The sequence below is a fragment of the Salmo salar genome, chromosome ssa23 (assembly GCF_905237065.1).
Source record: "Salmo salar chromosome ssa23, Ssal_v3.1, whole genome shotgun sequence".
Lineage (NCBI taxonomy): Eukaryota > Metazoa > Chordata > Actinopteri > Salmoniformes > Salmonidae > Salmo > Salmo salar.
Genome location: NC_059464.1, coordinates 19,179,410 through 19,204,363, shown reverse-complemented (window position 1 = coordinate 19,204,363; position 24,954 = coordinate 19,179,410). Strand labels below are relative to the sequence as shown.

Below are 24,954 nucleotides of genomic sequence, written 5' to 3'. Positions count from 1 at the left end.
GAAAAAGTCAGCATCCTTCCCGCTAGCCATGATTAGCTGAGATAATGAGTGGGCTGGACATGCCGCAAGATGAGTTTGGATTGGTCTGCCATTCAGCACGCTTCTGTCTATTTGAGCTGGTCAGTATGTCTACGTAATCATATCTAACATGCCTTTTTTATGTATTGTGTACTAAAACTGCATAAGTCCACTTTCTGGAGGACTGAGTTTTGAATTCAGTGGAATTCAAGTATGATACCTAAGGAGATGGAGAAAACACCTTTATTACATCTTCAAACGAAGGGCAACCATGGCATCCGACAGGAGACGCGTCCAACCATGAATGATGTATGTGGGTAAGACAGTCTAGCTAGCTACATTTTCAGAAATTACACGTTTCTAATTTTGACAGAAAGAGCAATTTGCTTGGCTAGCTATAGCCTAATGTTAGCTAGCTAACATTAAACCTGGTTGGTTAGTTACCTGCAGATTCATGCAGGGTAGTAACATCATGAGTTGTCATTATGGTTCATTGTTTACCTAGCTAGCTAGCTAGCTAGCTAGCTAATGTTAGCTGGCTGGCTCGCTAGCTAACGTTACATGTATGACATTATTCGTATCTCAGAACCATTTGCTTAGCTAGCTATAGCCTAATGTTAGCTAGCACACATTGAACCTGGTTGGATAGCTACCTGCAGATTCATGCAGGGCAGTAAAGTAATGAGTTGGGATTATGCTTTAATGTTTAGCTAGCTAGCTACATGTCTTTAAAAAAAGACTTCACTATGCAAATATCCATTTCCAGTGCGTTTGTAAATTCAGTCTGGCCATCTACTCCGATTTCAGAGCACTCTCCTCTGAGTGTGCCAGAGAGCGCAGAATAATCAATGAATTTACGAACGCTCAACACCCGTTGAATATGGCCAGTGTCAGTAAACGTTGGCAAAAAAAGTGACATTAAATTGTTGCCAGCAGCACTGTGTGACGACCCTCCCACTCTGTCTGACGAATTCTCTCTTTGCTCTTGTTTTCCTTAATAGGATGTTGGTGGGCGGAGCCGGCAGGGTCATCAGTGAATTGGGACACACCTGGGCTCGGGTGTGTCCCAGGATAAATACACCTCTTCGCCATTCATTGGGGAGACTCTCTCCATGCAGACACTGATAGATCTTGGTTGTGGCATTTTTGTGGCCGTTTTGGTTGTTTACTTTGGCACCTTTCAACACCCCTCATTATCACATTTATGTACGCAAACACTCACTTACGCTACTCATTGTTAAATGGTATTTAGTTTACTTTAGTTAATAAGGAATAAAATATAATTATCTCCACGTTGTCTCCCTTTTTGTTACGAACTTCGAGCCGGTTCGTGACAAGAGTTACAGTCACCAACAATAACATGAAAACAGCCTAACCAGTTCTTCTAGCGTGAGTAAAATGGTCAGAATGTGGTGTTCTCTCATTATGTGTCTGGAAGTAGCTAGCCACCGTTAGCCAGTTAGCTTGGGTGCTTGACTGCCGTTGTGAGGTCAGACAGTTTGGCTCAACCCTACTCATCCGCCAGAGCGTCTGGTGTGCGCTCTGAATATACGAATGGACAATCTGACAGCACATTTGCAGTCACCAACACTCTGGAAATCATAACAGCCTAACCAGCTCTGCTAGGGTGAGTAATGTTCATTGAGCTGTTCTCGCTCACTTAGATGTCTGGAAATAGCTAGCAAGCTAGCTTGGGTGCTTGACTGCTATTGTTAGTACATTCAAAAGTGAGTTTACAAGTTGATCAACTTTTAAAGCAAAATGTATTTCCCATTGTTTCATCAATTGCAGTGTATGGTATACCATTGTGTAGCTCTGAGTCTCTACTTTTATCCAATGTAAAAAACAAACTGTCAAATTTTGTAACATAAGACGAATTTGAGCAGGTCGGTCACATATGTATTATTTTGATGTGTTCACTATTATTCTACAATGTAGAAAATAGTAAAACAAAGAAAAACCCTTGAATGAGTACATTGGTTCTTTCTTTAAAAGTTACGAGTTTATGCCGCGACCGTTAGTGGTAGATGGTGGCATTCTGTCATTGCGCCACACAACTCAAAGGGGGAGTAAAAATGCTGTTCTATCGGTATTCCAAACTGTGGCAATTAATGGGGACGTTTTCAGTCAGAGTCTCTCCTCTGGTACTAGAGTCCTGCATCAGGCAACAACATAAACTGTCGGTGGTCATGGAGTTAAGAGAGAACTTGTGTAAATATAAATGGGGGAGTGTCACTTGACATGTGGACTGAAGATTTTGAAAAATAGGCACGGTGGGCTTTTGGTTTCTCTCCCTCTAAAAAAATTTAAAAATAATTCTAAATAACAAACTGGCTTTATTTAAAATTGATTAAGAATGCCTCACCCCATGTTCAAGAATGGCCTTTTCCCCTTTATTCATATCATCTCCAATATTGTTATTTTTTAATCAAGTCATAGAAAGTTGGTTGCAGTTTCAGTAAAAAAATGCATTAAAAAAAGTAAGGAACTTGTCTGTCGCCCTGCATTAAATACCAAAATTGGTTAAAGAAAATTGTGATAAATGAAACTGCTATACATTTTTATTTAAGAACCAAAACATTGATATCTGTGCCATATAGATTGCAAAATAGTTGGGAAGAGATTTTCGATGTACCGATTCCATGGCACAGGCTTTATGAATTGACACGCAATTTTCCACTTATAACCTACTGCAGGCTTAAAACGTATGGGTTTAACCCTCCTGTTGTGTTCGTTTCATGTTAATTAATTCTGTGTTCCCAGTCCTAAATGACCGCTCCATTATAGCTGATTATAAATCCATAATAATACACATCACCTAATGTTGTTTTAGATATTTTTATCAACTTAAGTTCTTGTGAACATTACACGTTCTGAACTTCTATTTGCTATTTATGGGCTGTAGGCCTCATTGACCTGAGCTCATACAACTCATTTTGAGTAAAAAAAGCACAATGTATGGACTAGAAACATATTGTGCTATTTATCACAGACTACTTTGTGTCAAAGTTTAACAAGGACTTTTGTTTTGAAACCATTTAATTAAAAAAAAAATGACAAGATTATGTCATCAACCCGGGATATGGTGTATCTCGTTGGCCCTGGGGTCACCCTGATAACATTTTCAGCTGACCTCTTCTCTCAGGTGGGGATGAAGACCAGGACAAATTCCCATTCTTTGATGGGAATGTAACAACCTCAGCAGGGCCCTCTTCCTCATCACTGGATTGTTCCACATCGCTTGTCTCTTGGTCTAGATCCTCTAGATCATATTCTGTGTTGTCTTCAACTTCTGACACTTCCTCCTCTAATGCATCTTCACTGTCAGTTTCCTGGCCTCTCTCTTCCTCACCAATGTCATGATCAAAGATATGATCAAGAGCCTCACATACAGTATATCGTTTAGTCATTGTGCTGCCATAGAATGAATTGTGAGCAAGGCCTCAAAAAAGCTTTATATACCAGAGCTGCGAGAAAAGTTCTATATGTTATTGAAACAATGTTGCGATTGTTTGTGAGAATGATAACAAGTGTGGTTCCCGTGGGGGAAAGATTCTATTGGGGAAAGGTTCCTGTGGGAGTTGCCATGGAAGCCAAGAAGGGGAGTGAAGTGTGTGTGCTCAAACACACATGCATGTGAGGGTCTGGGAGGGGATGCCAACAGGTGTGGATCCCGTGGGGGAAAGATTCTATTGGGTAAAGGTTCCCGTGGGGGTTGCCATGGAAGCCAAGAAGGGGAGTGAAGTGTGTGTGCTCAAACATGCATGTGGGGGTCTGGGAGAGGAAGTGTGTCCAGCCGATGAATGGGCATGAACTCAATTTTACACACTAATTGTAGTTTCACCCATTAATTTCTAATGACCGGTCATTTTTGACCGGGAATACCACAGGTGTGCAAAAGTTAAATAAAACACCCAAAATTATATGAAAATCATCAAAATGTATTTTGTGTGTTCAGATGCCCTGTGTGGACAAAGTCATGGAACATTATGACAATCCGATTAAATGAAGTACATTTTTCAGAGAGAACTTGTAAATCGGCCAATTCGACCGGAACACAGCAGAAGGGTTAACCTTCTGAATGAATTATTATATTGAAGATAGAAGCCACCTCTTAATGAGTTCCGAGAGCTGATCTGTTATCCAACGATTATTATTATAATTAACCCTGTATTATTATACAAAAGCCCCTTAGCTATTCACAGACCAGATTTGCCTTAACAAAAAATGGTCTGCTCATGTTGTGTGTTCAGTTATTTGTGACAATGAAGAATGTAAACAAGCATTATGTGCATTTTTTTTTAGATGCTGTGTTTTTATTTACAGTACTGATGGACAGCTGGAGGCATTTTGAAAACATGTTTAAACACTTTTTTTCACAAGTGTACTGTAGCAGGTGTAGCCCATCATGCAAACAATGTTTACATGATGGGCTATTAGCAGGACAATAGACTCTTCAAACATATTATTTATTTACTAAATTATAATTCAATAGCCCGGCTACTGTAGGTGTGAAAATCCCCCAAACATGCAATGTATTATGTTTATTTCAACTACATTTTAGTTGCACTTCCCCCCAGCTCAATACCTTGTGGAGATGATCAATGTATTTGTTGCATTATTGTATTGTCAATTTCTCAAGTAAATACATCTTGATGGCCTTCACCAGTTCATCTTTGCTTGTAGGCTTGGCAGAGTTACAGATTCATGTTTTCAGTTGATGCCAAACAAGTTTGATCAGGTTTAAAAATCAGAAGACCTACATGTAGAGATTAAAAAAGAATTTTAGATATACTGTAGGTCTACCGTAGGTGACATGAGTGTCACTAGTGTTGAGACTAGTCAGTTCACCCTGACATTTCCATTGCTCTTCTGACAACAGAACTTAATGAACTGCTCACCAGACACAGCAAAGGCTGTCTAGACCGTTATGCTGTTCCGCTATTCCAAGGATGTGTAACCAAAGAGATACAATGAGTGGACACAGAATACCAACTAGGATGGATCCAGAGGCAAATGTGGCTTACCAGTGAACCTCCGGGTGTTCATTAATACTGTGTCTCAGAAGTTTCTGTCCATGACTGATGCAACCCGAAAAAGCATTAAAGACCGAGTTAATGAGTTAGAGGTCACCAAGAAAGTCTGGACATGGCCTGCTCTCCCTTAGGTAAGGAATTAGGCACTTTCCCATGTTTACTACAGTATGTACTGTAGGCTATGTGTACTTGTCAGACTGCACAGTAGCCTAATAAACATTTTGAAATATATTTCTTAACCTGGTAGATGCTGTGTTTTTGGTTGATGGCCAATATTAAAAACTGTCAAATGTTTTGTGAATTCAATCGCTTTGTTTAATTATTTAAGGCTCCTTTCTCTTCTCTGTGCTGGAGTTCTTTTAATAATAAAGTAGGCTAATGAAAGCAACAAATTGTTGCTTACTGGAACACCCAAAGTCATCCAATTGTTATAGTAGGATTTGAAGCAATATGCTACCCGCGTGTGGTCAACTATTTCAGCACAGTTTCATGCTGCTTATCAAGACTAAGGGGATTGGTCTTGATAAATCAATGTTTGGGCTATTTTGCTCTTCACTCACAGTCACTTAGTAGCCTACACCCGACCGGTCACGTTGTACAGCACCAACTTTTGAAAGCCAGTCACTGCTTCCCCCCACGTTAACAAAACTTGTATTTTTCTTACGTCAACAGTGAAGAGGCGACTCCGGGATGCTGGCCTTCTAGGCAGAGTTGCAAAGAAAAAGCCATCTCAGACTGGCCAATAAAAATAAAAGATTAAGATGGGAAAAATAACACAGACACTGGACAGAGGAACTCTGCCTTGAAGGCCAGCATCCCAGAGTCACCTCTTCACTGTTGACGTTGAGACTGGTGTTTTGCGGATACTATTTAATGAATCTTCCAGATGAGGACTTGAGGCGTCTGTGTCTCAAACTAGACACTCTAATATACTTGTTTTCTTGATCAGTTGTGCACTGGGGCCTCCCACTCCTCTTTCTATTCTGGTTAGAGGCAGTTTTGCGCTGTTCTGTGAAGGGAGTAGTACACAGCGTTGTACGAGATCTTCAGTTTCTTGGCAATTTCTCTCATGGAATAGCCTTCATTTCTCAGAACAAGAATAGACTGACAAGTTTCAGAAGAAAGTTATTTGTTTCTGTCCATTTTGAGCCTGTAATTGAACCCACAAATGCTGATGCTCCAGATACTCAACTAGTCTAAAGGCCAGTTTTAATGCTTCTTTAAAATCAGGACAACAGTTTTCAGCTGTGCTAACATAATTGCAAAAGTTTTTTTAATGATCAATTAGCATTTTAAAATGATAAACTTGGATTAGGTAACACAACATGCCATTGTAACACAGGAGTGATGGTTGCTGATAATGGGCCACTGTACGCCTATGTAGATATTCCATTACAAATCAGACATTTCCAGCTCCAATAGTCATTTACAACATTAACAATGTCAATACTGTATTTCTCATCAATTTGATGTCATTTTAATGGACCAAAAATGTGCTTTTCTTTCAAAAACAAGGACATTTAAGTGACCCCAAACTTTTGAACGATAGTGTATACCATATATTTATGAAAATACTGTCTTTAAAATATTTCCAACTATATGTATTTGAAGTAAATGTAAATACATTTACATTTAAGTCATTTAGCAGACGCTCTTATCCAGAGCGACTTACAAATTGGTGCATTCACCTTATGATACTTTACAAATTGTATTTTGAAAAACATTCCAATATTCTTCTATTTCTTTCAAATAAAGGTGATCTTAATACTTGTTTTCAAATGTATTGAAAAGTAATTGAAATACCTGAAATAGTATTTGAAACCAGGTCGTTGTGTGTGTGTGTGTGTGTGTGTGTGTGTGTGTGTATGTCAGCCATCTCACTGAGTGCTGGGGAAATGTGAAATCAGAGAGGAGGAACCAGCTACAGGGATCCTAGGACACTAACTCTCTCCCTCTCCCACACACACAGTATAGCTTATACTGTACAATCTATGCTCTTTTACAAGTTGAAGATATTATTTCACAACTACTGTGCTCTCTGTGTTGAATCTAATTTCACACTGATCCCTCTGAATGTTCAACATGCACAAGGTGGAATCAGCAACAGAAGAATAGTTTTCCATTTTCAGATCAGGAAGAAAGATCCTTTTGCTTGCAAAGACTTACGGTTTGGACAAATACTCATTCAAGGGTTTTTCTTTACTTTACTATTTTCTACATTGTAGAATAATAGTGAAGACATCAAAACTATGAAATAACACATATGGAATCATGTAGTAACCAAAAAAGTGTTTTTGCCTGGGATGCTTTTCCAACAGTCTTGAAGGAGTTCCCACATATGCTGGGCACTTGTTGGCTGCTTTTCCTTCACTCCGCAGTCCAAGTCATCCCAAACCATCTCAATTGGGTTGAGGTAGGGGGATTGTGGAGGCCAGGCCATCTGATGCAGCGCATTACTCTCCTTCTTGGTCAAATAGCCCTTACACAGCCTGGAGGTGTGTTGGGTCATTGTCCTGTTGAAAAACAAATGATTGTCCCACTAAGCTCAATCCAGAAGGGATGGCGTATCGCTGCAGAATGCTGTGGTAGCCATTCTGGGTAACTGTAACTTCAATTCTAAATAAATCACCAACAGTGTCACCAGCAAAGCACCACCACAACATCTGAGGTCTGAGGACCCATGCCAAATCTTGTCTCCTGATGGGCAATAGGTTTTGTCGTGCCCTCTTCACAACTGTCTTGGTGTGCTTGGACCATGTTAGTTTGTGGGTGATGTGGACACCATGAAACTTGAAGCTCTCAACCTGCTCCAATGCAGCCCCGTCAATGAGAATGGGGGTGTGCTCGGTCCTCTTTTTCCTGTAGTCCACAATCATCTCCTTTGTCTTGATCACGTTGAGGGAGAGGTTGTTGTCCTGGCACCACACGGCCAGGTCTCTGACCTCCTCCCTATAGGCTGTCTCATTGTTGTCGGTGATCAGGCCTACCACTGTTGTGTCATCTGCAAACTTAATGGTGTTGGGAGTCGTGCCTGGCCGTGCAGTCAAGAGTGAACAGGGAGTAGAGGAGGGGACTGAGCACGCACCCCTGAGGGGCCACTGTGTTGAGGATCAGTGTGGCGGATGTGTTGTTACCTGCCCTTACCACCTGGGGGCGGCCCGTCAGGAAGTCCAGGATGCAGTTGCGGAGGGAGGTGTTTAGTCCCAGGGTCCTTAGCTTATTGATGAGCTTTGAGGGCACTATGGTGTTAAACGCTGAGCTGTAGTCAATGAATAGCATTCTCACATAGATGTTCCTTTTGGCCAGGTGGGAGAGGGCAGTGTGGAGTGCAATAGAGATTGTATCATTTGTGGATCTAATGTCCATTGCTCGTGTTTCTTAGCCCTAGCAAGTCTCTTATTATTTGTGTCCTTTAATAGTGGTTTCTTTGCAGCAATCGACCATGAATGCCTGACTCACGCAGTCTCTGAACAGTTAATGTTGAGATGTGTCTGTTACTTGAACTCTGATGCATTAATTTGGGCTGCAATCTGAGGTGCAGTTAACTCTAATGAACTTATCCTCTGCAGCAGAGGTAACTCTGCGTCTTCCTTTCCTGTGGTGGTCCTCATGAGAGCTAGTTTCATCATAACGTTTGATGGTTTTTGCGACTGCACTGTCAGAATAATTCAAATGTATTTATAAAGCCCTTCTAACATCAGCTGATGTCACAAAGTGCTGTACAGAATCCCAGCCTAAAACCCCAAACAGCAAGCAATGCAGGAGTAGAACCTTTCAAAGTTCTTGAAATATTCCATAAGTACTGACCTTCATATCGTAAAGTAATGATGGACTGTCGTTTCTCTTTGCTTATTTGAACTGTTCTTTCCATAATATGGACTTGGTATTTTACAAAATAAGGGTATCTTCTGTACACCAACCCTACCTTGTCACATTACAACTGGCTCAAACGCATTAAGGAAAGAAATTTCACAAATTAACCTCTTGTCGTTCGCATGGGATAGGGGGCGCTACAGCGATTTTTGAAAAAAATTAGTGCCCATATTAAACGGCCTCTTACTCAAACTCAGAAGCTAGGATATGCATATAATTAATACTTGTGGATAAAAAACACCCTAAAGTTTCTAAAACTGTTTGAATGGTGTCTGTGAGTATAACAGAACTCAAATGGCAGTCAAAACCCCGAGACCGATCGTAACAGGAAGTGGAATTCTGAATTGCGGACTCAACTTCATCAGTTTGCCTGGTCCATCGATCACTTCCTATTGCTTCCACTAGATGTCCCCAGTCTTTACAAAGTGATTTGAGCCTTCTACTGTGAAAACTGAATGAATGAGACGCAGTGGAACGTGGTCACACGGAGAGGGCCATCACCATTATGACGCCGGCGCCCCTGGCTACCCACCCCTTTCGAAACGTTTTGAAACAATGCAATCGTCCCCCTTGAATCTTATTGGAGCTCTGGTTGAAAAAGGCCCTAAAGATTTATGTTATACAACGTTTGACATGTTTGAACGAACCTAAATAAATAAAAAAAATGCATTTTTTCGAAAGTGGAGTCCCGCGCACGACGGAACTTTTGGTGCAGCCTTCAGAACGCGCTAACAAGAACAAGCTATTGGAACATAAAGGATTCACTTTTTCGAACGAAAATGCATTTGTTGTGGACCTGGGATTCCTAGAAGTGCTTTCTGATGAAGATCATCAAAGGTAAGGGATTATTGACAATAGTATACAAGACTAGATGTGATATGCGATTGTTCCAAGATGGCGCTGACCTGTAACGGTAGCCTATTTTTCTGAGTATCGCATCCCCTTTTATCGCAAAGTGTGATTACCCAGTAAAGTTATTTTTAAATCTGGAATTACAGGTGCTTTCAAGAGATATTCATCTATAAATCTTAGAATGACAATATTACATTTTAAAAATGTTTTCAAATAGTAATTTAGTAAATTGTAGCGTTGTTTCACCGGATGCATGAGGGAAAATAGTTAGTCAACGTTATGCGCCGATGTAAAATGCTGTTTTTATATATAAATATGAACTTTATCGAACAAAAGAATGCATGTATTGTGTAACATGATGTCCTAGGGGTGTCATCTGATGAAGATTGTCAAAGGTTAGTGCTGCATTTAGCTGTTTTCTGGTTATTTGTGATGCATGTGGTTGGTCGGAAAATGGCTATGTGGCTACTTTTACGATATACTCCTAACATAATCTAATGTTTTGCTTTTGCTGTAAAGCCTTTTTGAAATTGGACGTGGTTCGATTCTGGAGAGGTGTATCTATAAAACGATATAACATAGTCCTATATTAAAAACAAATAATAATAATTACATTTCGTTATGCTAATGGCGATAGGATTTTTCGCTGGAGCCCGACCAGAGGTTAACAAGGCATACCTGTTAATTGAAATGCATTCAAAGTGACCACCTCATGAAGCTGGTTGAGAGAACACCAAGAGTGTGCAAAGCTGTCATCAGGGCAAAGGGTTGCTACTTTGAAGAAGCGCAAATATATTTGGATTTGTTTAACACTTTTTTGGTTACTACATGATAAAATGTGTTATTTCATAGTTTATGTCTTCACTAAAAACCCTGGAGTGAGTAGGTGTGTCAACTTTTTGAATGGTACTGTATAATTGAGCTACTCTACCTGCTACATTCATGACGAGAAAACTAACTAGCTAGCTAGCCAAGTTACTAGTTAGCTAGCTAAGTTAGTTAGCTAGAAAGCTTATATTAACCAGTAATACAAAAATATGCCGAAACCTTTTAAAACATTAGCTGTCACCTTGATGCTTGATAGGGGGTAAAAATCTGTAATTATTTATTTATTTATTTAACTAGCTAGATGACCAATTAGCTTTTATTCCTCTATGAAGCTAGCTAGCCCTACTGGCTGCTGGCTAAATTAACCAACGTTCTTGATTCGAGTTACTAAGACAAATAAAACAACTCAAATTAGCTACTCAATTTAGCGTTAACTTCTTTGAAGTATTTTCTGAACAGCTTCTCAAGTCTTTGTTTCTCCAGTTGTCAACCATACACCATTTACACACTCATTCACCAGCAGCATACTACCCTGCATCCCACTGCTGGCTTGCTTCTGAAGCTAAGCAGGGTTGGTCCTGGTCAGTCCCTGGATGGGAGACCAGATGGTGTTGGAGGGCCAGTAGGAGGCACTCTTTCCTCTGGTCTAAAAAAAAATTATATCCCAGGACACTGCCCTGTGTAGGGTGCTGTCTTTTGGATGGGATGTTAAACGGGTGTCCTGACTCTCTGAGGTCATTAAAGATCCCATTGCACTTATTGTAAGAATAGGGGTGTTAACCCCGGTGTCCTGGCTAAATTCCCAATCTGGCCCTCATACCATCACGGCCATCCCCAGCTTACAATTGGCTCATTCAGCCCCTGAAACTATTCCCCAGGTCGTTGCTGTAAATGAGAATGCGTTCTCAGTCAACTTACCTGGTAAAATAATGGTTAAATAAAAAAATGTGTCACCCAGATTAAAAAATGACAGTTGGAACTCTGAAAATAAGTGATTCTTGTTGCTAGGCAACCAGTTACACTGCTTGCGGATTGCGGGTGCCTTTAAAAGTATAGCTTGTGTCTGAAAGAATTATATGGATTTAATATTTGTCAAATTGAGCATATCCTCAACTCAAATAAGCATCAAAAATGGTCCTTACTGAGCATATAAAGATCCTGATATGGACCTCAGTCAAGAGCCTATGCATTGTATGTCCTGAGAAAATATACTATGTAGGCCTACAGTAAGTATTTGTCATTATATACAGAAATCCAGAGGGAATCCAAAAGTTGTGTGTCTGAAAGAGAAATATGGGTTTAATATTTGTCAAATTATTGAGTATGTGGTGAAAACTGAAATCCTCTTTATTTTCAGCATATCAACATTTGCATATGGACAGCCAAGAGAAGCATATCTGTAATCAATAGTTTCATATCTTGAATGTGCTGAGAAAACAGAGATAGGCAATGTATACAGTCAGTATTTGTCATCATGAGAGAAAATAGGGTGTCACATATTTCAGGATATTGAATGAGTCCATATCCAGCCATAGGAAATGTCAATGTGTGATATTCAGAGTAATCCCAATAGCATATGTCTAAAAGGCACATCTGGATTCTGAAATTCTCAGGACATAGTGCATATCCCAAAATATGCATTGGAAACGGTCATATAAAAATATCCCCTGATTATGGACCCTTTTTGCCCAGTGCTTGTGTCTCCCCTGTTCGGTTTGCTCCATGTTTGTTTTTAACCCCCACCAACTTACGGTAGGGTGTTTCTTTTCCTTTAATTTGTCTATCAGGGGAATCTAGTGGGCATCCATGGTGGGTGTTAAGACCCTACTCGATTTCGCTTGGCCAGCACCCCCATGGTTGCCTTTCAGAACCCATTTTAAAACCCCACCTGTTTTCTTTTGGTTGTCAGTGTGCTCATTTGTTAGTTCCATTTTTCTGTCGAGTGACTATTTTTGGTTTCTTATTGGGGAATGTAACACCCAGTACACCACCATTATACTATTTCCTTTTGCAATACATCCTATTTTACTATGATGTCTTACGAGGGCCTTGAAACTCCATTGTCACATTTCTACTGATTGCACTAAAAATAAATACTTTCCCAATGATCGATTGTATTTTTTTCAGATCTCCTTACAGTACTTTCTGTATGTCCATCTGAACATACATTATGACTAAACAACCACTCCTCACAGGGACTGTTTATCATAACATGTTCTCACCTCTTTCTCAGCACAATGACTGTCAGCTGTGTCCGACACCTCTTGCTGAGGGTGAAGAGTTTGTCGACGATCCGTCTGGATTTGGCGATAAGCTGTCTGCTGCTGAGCTCTAGCTGTCTGTAGCGCTGATGGACGGCAGGCTCCATTTTCCAGAAGTACTGGATGGCAGATGTGTTGAGGGCGTAGAATGTCGGGAGTCTCCGTACAAAGTTCTGGAACTCCTCTGAAAGGCAGACAGGTGTGAAGATGTTTACTGCTCCATCGCAGTTCTGCTCCGCTTAGTACTTTATATGATTCTGTTAATTTTGGCTCATAGTCAAACGGATCACTTTAGGGAGATGGCACATGGGAATTGGTTTGCTGGGCCACCGTGGGGGAAACTGGAAGTGATACTGTGTGACGCATATGCTAATGATGATAGGCAGAACTAAATGTGGGTTTGTGTATGAAATGTCAGCTCCTAGCAGATCAAGCTCATCTCTGTGTGAAGGCCAAACAGAAACTGAAAATGTTACCTTGCTTCAGGGCATCCGGTTTAATGAGTGAATAGGGGCATAACAGGAAATAAACAAAATATTTTCAGAGCTATCAATAGCCATTCAATCAATCCAACCTAATCTAATAAGTGACTGTGATATTTACAATTAACAGTGGTGTTGATTTATATCTGATTACAATAGGCATTCGTTCTCAGATTAGCCATTTTATAATACACTACATGACCAAAAGTATGTGGACACCTGCTTGTTGAACATCTCATTCCAAAATCATGGGCATTAATATGGAGTTGGTCCCCCTTTTGCTGCAGCCTCCACTCTTCAGAGAAGCCTTCCACTAGATATTGGAACATTGCTATGGGGACTTGCTTCCATTCAGCCACAAGAGCATTAGTGAGGTAGGGCACTGATGTTGGGTGATTAGGCCTGGCTCGTAGTCGGCATTCCAATTCATCCCAAAGGTGTTCGATGAGGTTAAGGTCAGGCCAGTCAAGTTCTTCCACACCGATATTGACAAACCATTTATGTATGGACCTCGCTTTGTCCAGGAAACAGGAAAGGGCTTTACCCAAACTGTTGCGACGAAGTTTGAAGCACAGAATCATCTAGAATGTCTTTGCATGCTGTAGAGTTAAGATTTCCCTTTACTGGAACTAAGAGGCATAGCCCTAACTGCTCAGCCATGGAAACCCCTTTCCTGAAACTCCCGACAAACAGTTATTGTGCATATGATGCAAAACGCTTCATATGGGGATGGTTTCTGTATTTTGAAAGTTCCATTTCTTGAAAACTTGATTGCTGACAAGCAAAACCTTTCAGGACTATGTCAACAATGGACTAATGAAACAAGTACAAAAATATTGTTTTGGGGTGGAATTTTCCTTTAAAGTTGTTTTACTAGTCCTCTTGTAGTCCTGATTGTTGCAAAAGTAGTTCAAGATATGTGACTCGTTTCAGGAAACTAGGCGTATGTTGCACGTCACTACTTCACAGGAGAGGCATTTGAACGTAAACATACTTTTTTTCAAAATGCGTTTTTGGGGTTAACCTGTTATGGCTAGGGGGCAGTATTTTCACGGCTGGATAAAAAACGTACCCGATTTAATCTGGTTACTACTCCTGCCCAGTAACTAGAATATGCATATAATTATTGGCTTTGGATAGAAAACACTCCAAAGTTTCTAAAACTGTTTGAATGGTGTCTGTGAGTATAACAGAACTCAAATGGCAGGTCAAAACCTGAGAGATTCCTTTACAGGAAGTGGTCTGTCTGACCATTTCTTGAACTTCTTTGCCATCTCTATCTTTTACAAAGGATCTCTGCTCTAACGTGACACTTCGTACGTCTTCCATGGGCGCTCAGAGCCCGGGAAAAACCTGAATGTTGTCATCCCAGCCCCAGGCTGAAACACATTATCGCCTATCTCAAGTGGCCGATCAAGGGACTGTGGGCTTAGGCGCGTGCCCTGGCCGCCCCCGTCTTTGTGATTTTTCCTCTGTTTGCCGAAAAGGAGATTCCCGGTCGGAATATTATCGCTTTTTTACGAGATAAATTGCATAAAAATTTATTTTAAACAGCGGTTGACGTGCTTCGAAGTACGGTAATGGAATATTTCGAATTTTTTTGTCACGAACTGCGCGCGACCCTGATTTACCATTTCGGATAGTGTCTGGGACGCATGAACAAAACGCCGCTTTTCGGATATAACGATGGATTATTTTGGACCAAACCAACATTTGTTATTGAAGTAGCAGTCCTGGGAGTGCATTCTGACGAAGACAACAAAAGGTAATCAAACTTTTATAATAGTAAATCTGATTTTGGTGAAGGCTAAACTTGCCGGGTGTCTAAATAGCTAGCCCGTGATGGCTGGGCTATGTACTTAGAATATTGCAAAATGTGCTCTCACCAAAAAGCTATTTTAAAATCGGACATATCGAGTGCATAGAGGAGTTCTGTATCTATAATTGTTAAAATAATTGCTATGCTTTTTGTGAACGTTTATCGTGAGTAATTTAGTAAATTTTTAGTAAATTCACCGGAAGTATGCTAGTTCTGAAAGACACATGCTGATGTAAAAAGCTGGTTTTTGATATAAATATGAACTTGATTGAACAAAACATGCATGTATTGTATAACATAATGTCCCAGGGTTGTCATCTGATGAAGATCATCAAAGGTTAGTGCTGCATTTAGCTGTGGTTTGGGTTTATGTGACATTATATGCTAGCTTGAAAAATGGGTGTCTGATTATTTCTGGCTGGGTACTCTGCTGACATAATCTAATGTTTTACTTTCGTTGTAAAGCCTTTTTGAAATTGGACAGTGTGGTTAGATTAATGAGAGTCTTGTCTTTAAAATGGTGTAAAATAGTCATATGTTTGAAAAATTGAAGTTTTTGCATTTGAGGTTTTTGAATAACGCGCCACGGGATTACACTGGCTGTTACGTAGGTGGGACGATTTGGTGCCACCTACCCTAGAGAGGTTAAACGGCCTATTACTCAAACTCAGAAGCTAGGATATGCATATAATTAATACTTGTGGATAGAAAACACCCTGAAGTTTCTAAAACTGTTTGAATGGTGTCTGTGAGTATAACAGAACTCATATGGCAGTCAAAACCCCGAGACAGATCGAAACAGGAAGTGGAATTCTGAATTGCGGACTCAACTTCATCACGTTGCCTATTAATCACACCGTGAGGTATGGTTCATTGAGCACTTCCTATTGCTTCCACTAGATGTCCCCAGTCTTTACAAAGTGATTTGAGTCTCCTACTGTGAAAACTGAATGAATGAGACGCAGTGGAACGTGGTCACATGAGGAGGGCCATCACCATTATGACGCCGGCGCCCCTGGCTACCCTCCCCTTTCGAAACGTTTATAAAGACAATGCAATCGTCCCCCTTGAATCTTATTGGAGCTCTGGTTGAAAAAGGCCCTAAAGATTTGTTATACAACGTTTGACATGTTTGAACGAACCTAAATAAGAAAAAAATGCATTTTGTTGAAAGAGTAGCCCCGCGCACGTCGGAACTTTTGGTGCAGCCTTCAGAACGCGCTAACAACAACAAGCTAATGGAACATAAAGGATGAACTTTTTCGAACGAAAATACATTTGTTGTGGACCTGGGATTCCTGGAAGTGCCTAAGGATGAAGATAATCAAAGGTAAGGGATTATTGACAATAGTATACAAGACTAGATTTGATATGCGATTGTTCCAAGATGGCGCTGACCTGTATTGCTAGCCTATTGTTCTGAGTATCGCATCCCCTTTTATCGCAAAGTGTGATTACCCAGTAAAGTTATTTTTAAAGTTGGCATTACAGGTGCTTTCAAGAGATATTCATCTATAAATCTTAGAATGACAATATTACATTTTAAAAATGTTTTCGAATAGTAATTTAGTAAATTGTAGCGCTGTTTCATCGGATGCATTTGAGGGAAAATAGTTAGTCAACGTTACGCACCGATGTAAAATGCTGTTTTTATATATAAATATGAACTTTATCGAACAAAAGAATGCATGTATTGTGTAACATGATGTCCTAGGTGTGTCATCTGATGAAGATTGTCAAAAGGTTAGTGCTGCATTTAGCTGTTTTTTGGTTATTTGTGATGCATGTGGTTGGTCGGAAAATGGCTATGTGGCTACTTTTACGATATACTCCTCTAACATAATCTAATGTTTTGCTTTTGCAGTAAAGCCTTTTTGAAATCGGACAACGTGGTTCGATTTAGGAGAGGTGTATCTATAAAACGATATAATTTGGAAAAAAAATTGATTTTTTAATTTTGTTATGCTAATGGCGATAGGATTTTTCGCTGGATGTCCGTCCCCGCACAGGGGTTAAAGAAGTATTTTTAAACCGGGACAATTGAGATTTGGATTGTGTATTTGTGATACTCAGAGGGTGAATGGGCAAGACAAAAGATTGAAGTGCCTTTGAAAGGGGTATGGTAGTAGGTGCCAGGCACACCAGTTTGAGTGTGTCAAGAACTGCAACGTTGCTGGGTTTTTCACTCAACAGTTTCCTGTGTGTATCAAGAATGGGCCACCACACAAAGGACATCCAGCCAACATGACACAACTGTGGGAAGCATTGGAGTCAACATGGGCCAGCATCCCTGTGAAGCGCTTTTGACATCTTGTAAAGTCCATGCCCCGATAAATTGAGGCTGTTCTGAGGGCAAAAGGGTGTGCAACTCAATATTAGGAAGGTGTTTCTATTATTTTGAACACTCAGTGTAGACATGAACCCATATCTCTTGTCAAAGGCAGACAGCAGATGTCACATTCATCTCTGTGTTGTGTAATGTTCTGTGGCTTACCTACATTACTTGGTTCTGTGTGCAAGTATCTTTAATGTTACAAACTCTTTCTATACTCTGAGTGTATCGTCAATCTCATGCTACCTACCTGACTCCTCAAAGTCCTGGTTGGCCATGTTCCAGGTGTCCCTGATGTGCATTAGGCTGGCTTCCATGGCCCTCAGGTCCACGTCGGGGCAGTTACACTGGGGGAAGCCTGGGCTGCAGCGGCACCAACAGTCATTGTCCCGGCACACAAACTGACCCTCCTCATTACAGCCAATGTAGTTCAGAGCCGCCTGGACAAACCGAGCCCTCAGGTACTCTGGTAGGATGGTCTGGAGACCTGGCAGAGGACAGGATATGGTATATGACAGTACTGGGTAAACTACAAAACAAATTACTGTAATATTAACTAGACTCAAATACTGTAGTAACTATAGCATATTGCATTTCTACAGTAAGTTTATATAGGACAGAAGGAGATACTTTCTAGTCACTTTCTAGATACATTTTCACTGACTTGTTCATACATGTCTATAAATCCCTGTGATTCACTTTGGAATCCAGTGGTTCGGTTTCCAATGCCAGACTGAAACACAGATTGAAGCTAAATTCCTTCTGACACTCTGGTGCCTCGTCTAATGCATGGCAGAAAATAGAAACTGTGACAATTCCATCAGAATGTCTGGGTGTGTTCAATTCTGGATGGCCGACCTTGCAGAGTAATCTTGTTTTCAGGGCTCTGAACCAGAACAGAGCTGACTGAGTCCAGGTTGTCATAGTTACTGCATCCAAGAGGGCCTGTCCTTGTTTCGGTCACCTAAAGGGAAAGAGAGTCACATGGCAATAATCCACTGCACTGTGAGAGAGCCACTAAAGTCATTAAAAATGCAGGGATGCAGAGTTGAATGTCATGTGGAATGAGATGAACAACTAATAGTACTCACTTTCTCCCATCTTCCCTTCCACAGGACTAAATATATTACACCTTATTTAGACATTTAAATGTTCACATCTACAAACATTACAAGTAGTCTATATACAACAGTTCAGTTGTTTGATGTATGATGCAACACCAAGGTTGTGCGTTTTGACATTTAGTATAGTCTGTTATATGAAAACTCAGGCCACGTGAGATTATATCCAAAAAGTATGGTACACGAAGAAGCTTAAGGTGCAGAGTAGGTTTGTCTACTCAGAGAACGTGATGACATACAGTAGCAATGCAACCCAAAAGCCCTGTCATCTGACACAGGGCAGATAATGTGGATTCTAAAAAATAAATATATAAAAAACCTTTTCGGAGACAAAGGGAAGAAAGAAAAGAAATCACTAGATTCACGCTGACAAACCTGAAAGACAGAATATCTGTTCTCTGAGTGGGCGGTAAGATTGTGAACAATCACAGCTCAATCATCATTGACAAAAGGCTGATTTAAAGCTCCCGTATATCAAGGTTCCTCTGCCATCCTCCCAAGACAAACTGGCAGGTTTATCCATCTCCCTCCCTGTCACTTAAAAATGGTTCTCCCCTTCCACCAGTGGCTCCTTAAAAGTAACTACATTGCCAGTGTAGATTAATGAGTACCTGTGATTCTACTGTATATCCAGCAGAAAGGACACACTTTTCCTTTCCGTCTGTGGGCAGAACAGTCAGATTTCTTTGACACCTACTTTAAGGTCACTAGGGAAAAAAAACATAGGGAAGGGTGAGACACGAGAAAGAAAAAGAAAAACTGAACTGTGTCAAAAGGTCTCTATCCTTCAAAGTATTGAGACACCAGAACCATGACCAACCTTATCCATGACGTAAGTATCAGTTATTCATTATATGATAATCACAAGATGTTAATTAAAATTGTCACTCAACATTGAGGTTTGAGTTACTCAACATTGAGGTTTGAGTTACTTTGAAAAGGAGAAGGAGAGAAAGAGAGAACGAGACAAAGCGAGGAAAAAGAACCAGAACTTTAGCAGGCCCATCGCCAGCATTTCCATTCTTTTTTTATTGATGCTTCGACATAGTTAATTAAAATCCCAGATGTGTCTACAGGGATGGGCAGATTAATTTCTAACACAGACAGATGTCCGACTTAAAGGGAAAATTGACCGAATGCAAATCTAAAGCTGGGTTTTCAATGCATAGCAATGAGACCATGTGCAACAAGGACCCAGCGGAGCAGAGCATGTGCACACTTAGTTGTTTCTATAAGAAATTGATTTTGAAAAAAAAAAAACTCTAAACAGTGATTTGTATATTTCAGTATGGACAGTAACTTACGGGGGCTTTGGGCGCTGTCATTAACTGGGAAATTGCCTGAATATAAATTGAAACATTTAAATGAGATGGATTGGAGATGGGGAGTGGGTAGAGAGAGGGAGGATTGTATTAATATGCCATAATCGAGTGCAATTAAATCACGCTGACTATTAGAAATTCTAACAGCTACAATTAATGGATCTGGTGATTGCTCTTAAAGGCTTTCCTGGAATAATTTTTTGTGTTGCTTGGTTATGTGATTAGGAGGGGACAGGGCTGGCCCCAGGTATGAGCAACATAAGTGGTCATTAGGGGGCCGACAAAAAAACTAAACTTAGTCGGGGTCTCTACTTACTGTTGAGAATTAGAATAGTAGAATACACAAGGTAAAATTTAAAGATGTGGTTGTGCATCAGCAGTTGTCAATTAGCCCATGTCAACTTTTTTTTTTTATATTGGTAAATTCATCTAGCCAGCTATCTGAACTTGTAGTACTCATGGCCGAATTACCAACCGGGCACGAAGGGCACGAACCCCGTGGGGGCCCCCATTGATTTTGTTAGTCACTCTCCGTAAGATATCATATTAACATGGCATAAGTCATGGCAAAATGTGTAGAATTTCAGGAAATTAGCTGTAAAAATTGCACATTTCTCTCCACCCCAAGGCAAAAGGAGTAGAATTATGAAATTAGTTATACAATTGCTAAACTTTCTCTCCACCCTATGAAAAAAGTAAAATTGCAGAACACTTGCTTTAAAATATTAACTTATACAATATCTGTACACCCCATGGAAAGAAATTGTCAAATTGCAGCAAATGTACTTTTTCTTACCCCGGAGAGGGGAAAATAATCAAGAGTAGAGCCATTAAAATGTTTTGCCCATGAGCTGGAGGGGTCCCCAACCAAATCTCGCTTAGGGCCCTCAAAAGGCTAGGGCCGGCCCTGGGAGGGGATGTGTCTAGTATGCATCATCATGCAGTACTATTAGTCAGCACCAGTATTCTTTCACTCACTCCTCATGAAGCATGCATTCTTCCTCTGATTCAGGCAAGGATGTCTTAAAAATGCCTTGTTTAAGACTTGTTTAAAGGTCTAACTAGCTAACCGCTAGTTTGGGAATAGCTAATGGCTGGGAGAACGGCAAAAGTGCTCAAAAGTAGTGCAGTAACAAACCTTTCATATTTTAATATGCATGGTGCATTGCCTCAAGTGTCTTGGAAGCTCAATTATTTTCTAAATGCAAGCGTTAATATTATTATACTACCACTAAGGCAGAGAAAGATTCATGCCTTTTGTTAATTCAACCAATGGATAATTCCAAAAAAGCAGCATAAAATGCCAGTAAATGAGCCAGAGATGTCATATATTTGAATAACAATAGGTATTAAGAGGCCTGTACTCCAACCTGTTTAGAAAAATATTGAATGCCATTAATGTTTCATAAGGACCGGCACTTCTTTGGAAATTGCTTCTTTCACAGCGCCACAAAGAATCGGCCTGTTTTTAATCACTGAGGCATAACCTTAGTCAACGCTGCATATCCCCATTTACATCCTAGATGTGTTTATGCTTGTTTAGACATTCTTTGAGGATTCCGGCAAGAGGTTTTAAAACCACAGTTTTCCTGGCTTACACTATCATTGCTAGCATAGCTGATGTTAGCTAGCTACCTTAACAAGCTAAGGTTAGCCTACTTCATTGCAACTTGGATTTGGCTTTGAAACATGATAACATTTCAAAAGAAGGCAAATAATTAGTAGGAAAACATTTTGCCATGATTGTGATGTCACCAGATTGACTTTACATGAAGTAAAAATGTTGCCAGCTAACCTCTCAGAGCTTAATAATTCAGGTGCTCTGACCAGACAACATTGCAGAGAGTAAACCGAGCTGGTTTAAGTTACTTTACTCACAGCTTGCGATTGAGAAGCTTGACTGACGACCCAGACAGAGGTTTAACGGTAAGTGAAGCTGGCTACAGCTCATACCTTTATCTAAATTTGTAAATTTCCCCAAGATTCTATGACCTTGATAGAAAATAAAAGTTACTCTTGTTTTTGCATCCAAGGGTACCTTTTTCTTGAGGGGGAGGACATCGAGACCTTGATACTATAAGGTTCTGACATTTTGTCAAAAATCAGTCAGTAACATATCTTCAGATGGTTCTTCATATGTCTGTGAAGTTAGATTTTTGATAAAGTAAAGTGGGAAAAAAAGGAAAAACAAGTAAGTTTGATCTGCATAAACCCATTTGAACCCCTTGGCTCTATACGGTTCTATCTGAAATTGAATCACAAGCCTTAACAAATACAGACGGGCCAATCAGACCATCTCTTTGCCATCTGCCGCTAAGTACGGTCTAAGCCAGGTGTGGACAACTCCAGTCCCCGGAGTCCTGATTGGTGTCACTTTTGTCCCAGCACCAGCTTACAAACCTGACACCAATAATCAACTAATCATGAGCTTCAGTTTAGAATGCAATTAGTTTAATTAGTTTAATCAGCTGTGTTTGCTAGGGATGGGGGGAAAGTTACACTCTCTCCCCGAGGACTGTAGTTGCCCATCCCTGGTCTGGGCTAGTCTAGCCAACAAGCAAAATCTTAAAGTAAATTATGTTGTCCCATCATTCAGTGATGACAGTAATTTGTCTGATGATCATAATACCTTTCTTTATGTATTTGATGATGTGTTCTGACTACCTTGACAAACTAGTGTTATTCTATCATTTACATATTCAAATAGCTACAGTTTTCCCATCAAATCCGTTCTACATCTTGAACTGCTGCTACTGTCATTTCTCACTAGATTTATCTTGCGTTCCAAAGCTCAGCCTAACAAATTCTCTTAATTCTCCTACAAATGAACCATAACAGGACATGAATGACTGAACACCACATCCTAGTAGACCAGAAAATTGGGTGAAAAATACTCCTTTGTCCTTTCTCACATCGATGGCTAGTTGTTTTTCAGGCTAATTGTAATACACCTCAGTAGAAATTGACCTGAGTTGTAAATCAAACTTAAACCACCAGATTTATGTCCACCTGGTGCTTTTAGTGTTTCCTGTTAGTGTTCCATGCTCACTGGTAGGTTAAAGCACCATTTATTACGGACAGCGTGAGACACCTTAACTCATATCCAAAAGGGCTGACAAATGGGGCGCGCTCTAGAAGAAATTACTGAAATGGAACCGATGATTCATCTCTCATGTGTAATTGTAGAGGCACCACTTCCCCTCCTCTCTTCATCTATTTCATTTTCACATTCCCTTTATTTTTTACCTGGAGTGTTACACTTCCAAAAAGTTTTGGGACACTGGAGAATAAGAGCACCTCCTCCCAGCTGCCCACTGCACTGAGGCAAGGAAACACTGGCACCATTGATAAATCTACGATAATTTCAGTAAGCATTTTTCTAACGGCTGGCCATGCTTTCCACCTGGCTACCCCTACCCTGGCCAACAGCTCTGCACCCCCCACAGAAACTTGCCCAAGCCCCCCCCCCCTCCCCTCCCCTGAGAGCCTGTTCAACCTCTCGTATTGTCTGAGATCCCCAAGATTGGAAAGCTGCCGCGGTCATCCCCCTCTTCAAAGGGGGTGACACTCTAGACCCAAACTGTTATAGACCTATATCCATCCTGCCCTGCTTTTCTAAAATCTTAGAAAGCCAATTTAACAAACAGATCACCTACCATTTCGAATACCACCATACCTTCTCCACTATGCAATCTGGTTTCCGAGCTGGTCATGGGTGCACCTCAGCCATGCTCAAGGTCCTAAACGATATCATAACCGCCATCGATAAAAGACAGTACTGTGCAGCCGTCTTCATCGACCTGGCCAAGGCTTTCAACTCTTGTCAATCACCGCATTCTTATCGGCAGACTCAATAGCCTTAGTTTATCAAATGACTGCCTAACCTGGTTCACCAACTACTTCTCAGATAGAGTTCAGTGTGTCAAATCGGAGGGCCTGTTGTCTGGACCTCTGGCAGTCTCTATGGCGGTGCCACAGGGTTCAATTCTTGGGCTGACTCTTTTCTCTGTATATATCAGTGATGTCGCTCTTGCTGTGGGTGATTCTCTGATCCACCTCTATGCAGACGACACCATTCTGTTTACATCTGGCCCTTCTTTGGACACTGTGTTAACAAACCTACAAACGAGCTTCAATACCATACAACACTCCTTCCGTGGCCTCCAACTGCTTTTAAATGCTAGTAAAACTAAATGCATGCTCTTCAACCGATTGCTGCCCGCACCCGCCCACCCGACTAGCATCACTACTCTGGACGGTTCAGACTTAGAATATGTGGACAACTACAAATACCTAGGTGTCTAGTTAGACTGTAAACTCTCCTTCCAGACTCACATTAGGCATCTCCAATCCAAAATTAAATCTAGAATCGGCTTCCTATTTCGCAACAAAGCCTCCTTCACTCATTCTGCCAAACATACCCTCATAAAACTGACCATCCTACCGATCCTCAACTTCGGCGATGTCATTTACAAAACAGCCTCCAACACTCTACTCAGCAAATTGGATTTAGTCTATCACAGTGTCATCTGTTTTGTCACCAAAGGCCCATATAACACCCACCACTGCGACCTGTATGCTCTCGTTGGCTGGCCCTCGCTACATATTCATCACCAAACCCACTGGCTCCAGGTCATCTAGGTAAAGCCCTGCCTTATCTCAGCTCACTGGTCACCATATCAACACCCACCCGTAGCACGCGCTCCAGCAGGTATATTTCACTGGTCATACCCAAAGCCAACACCTCATTTGGGCGCCTTTCCTCCCAGTTCTCTGCTGCCATTGACTAGAACGAATTGTAAAAATCACTGAAGTTGGAGACATATCTCCCTCTCTAACTTTAAGCATCAGCTGTCAGAGCAGCTTACCAGTCATTGTACCTATACACAGCCCATCTGTTATTAGCACACCCAACTACCTCATCCCCATATTGTTCTTTTTGTTGTTCTTTTGCACCCCAGTATCTCTACTTGCATGTCACCATCTGCACATCTATCACTCCAGTGTTAA

General features: G+C 40.7%; 1 protein-coding gene across 1 annotated transcript in view; it reads right to left on the bottom strand.

The window, feature by feature from the left end:
- Nucleotides 1-24,954, bottom strand: part of LOC106584145 (BMP/retinoic acid-inducible neural-specific protein 3) — a 103,237-nt gene that overhangs the window by 13,299 nt on the left and 64,984 nt on the right. Inside the window, exons 5-7 of the mRNA XM_014169064.2 lie at nt 18,360-18,465; nt 17,752-17,988; nt 12,830-13,052 (exon numbers count right to left, since the gene is read on the bottom strand). Of these exons, the coding sequence (XP_014024539.1) occupies nt 12,830-13,052; nt 17,752-17,988; nt 18,360-18,465 (566 nt within the window). The remainder of the gene's footprint in view (nt 1-12,829; nt 13,053-17,751; nt 17,989-18,359; nt 18,466-24,954) is intronic.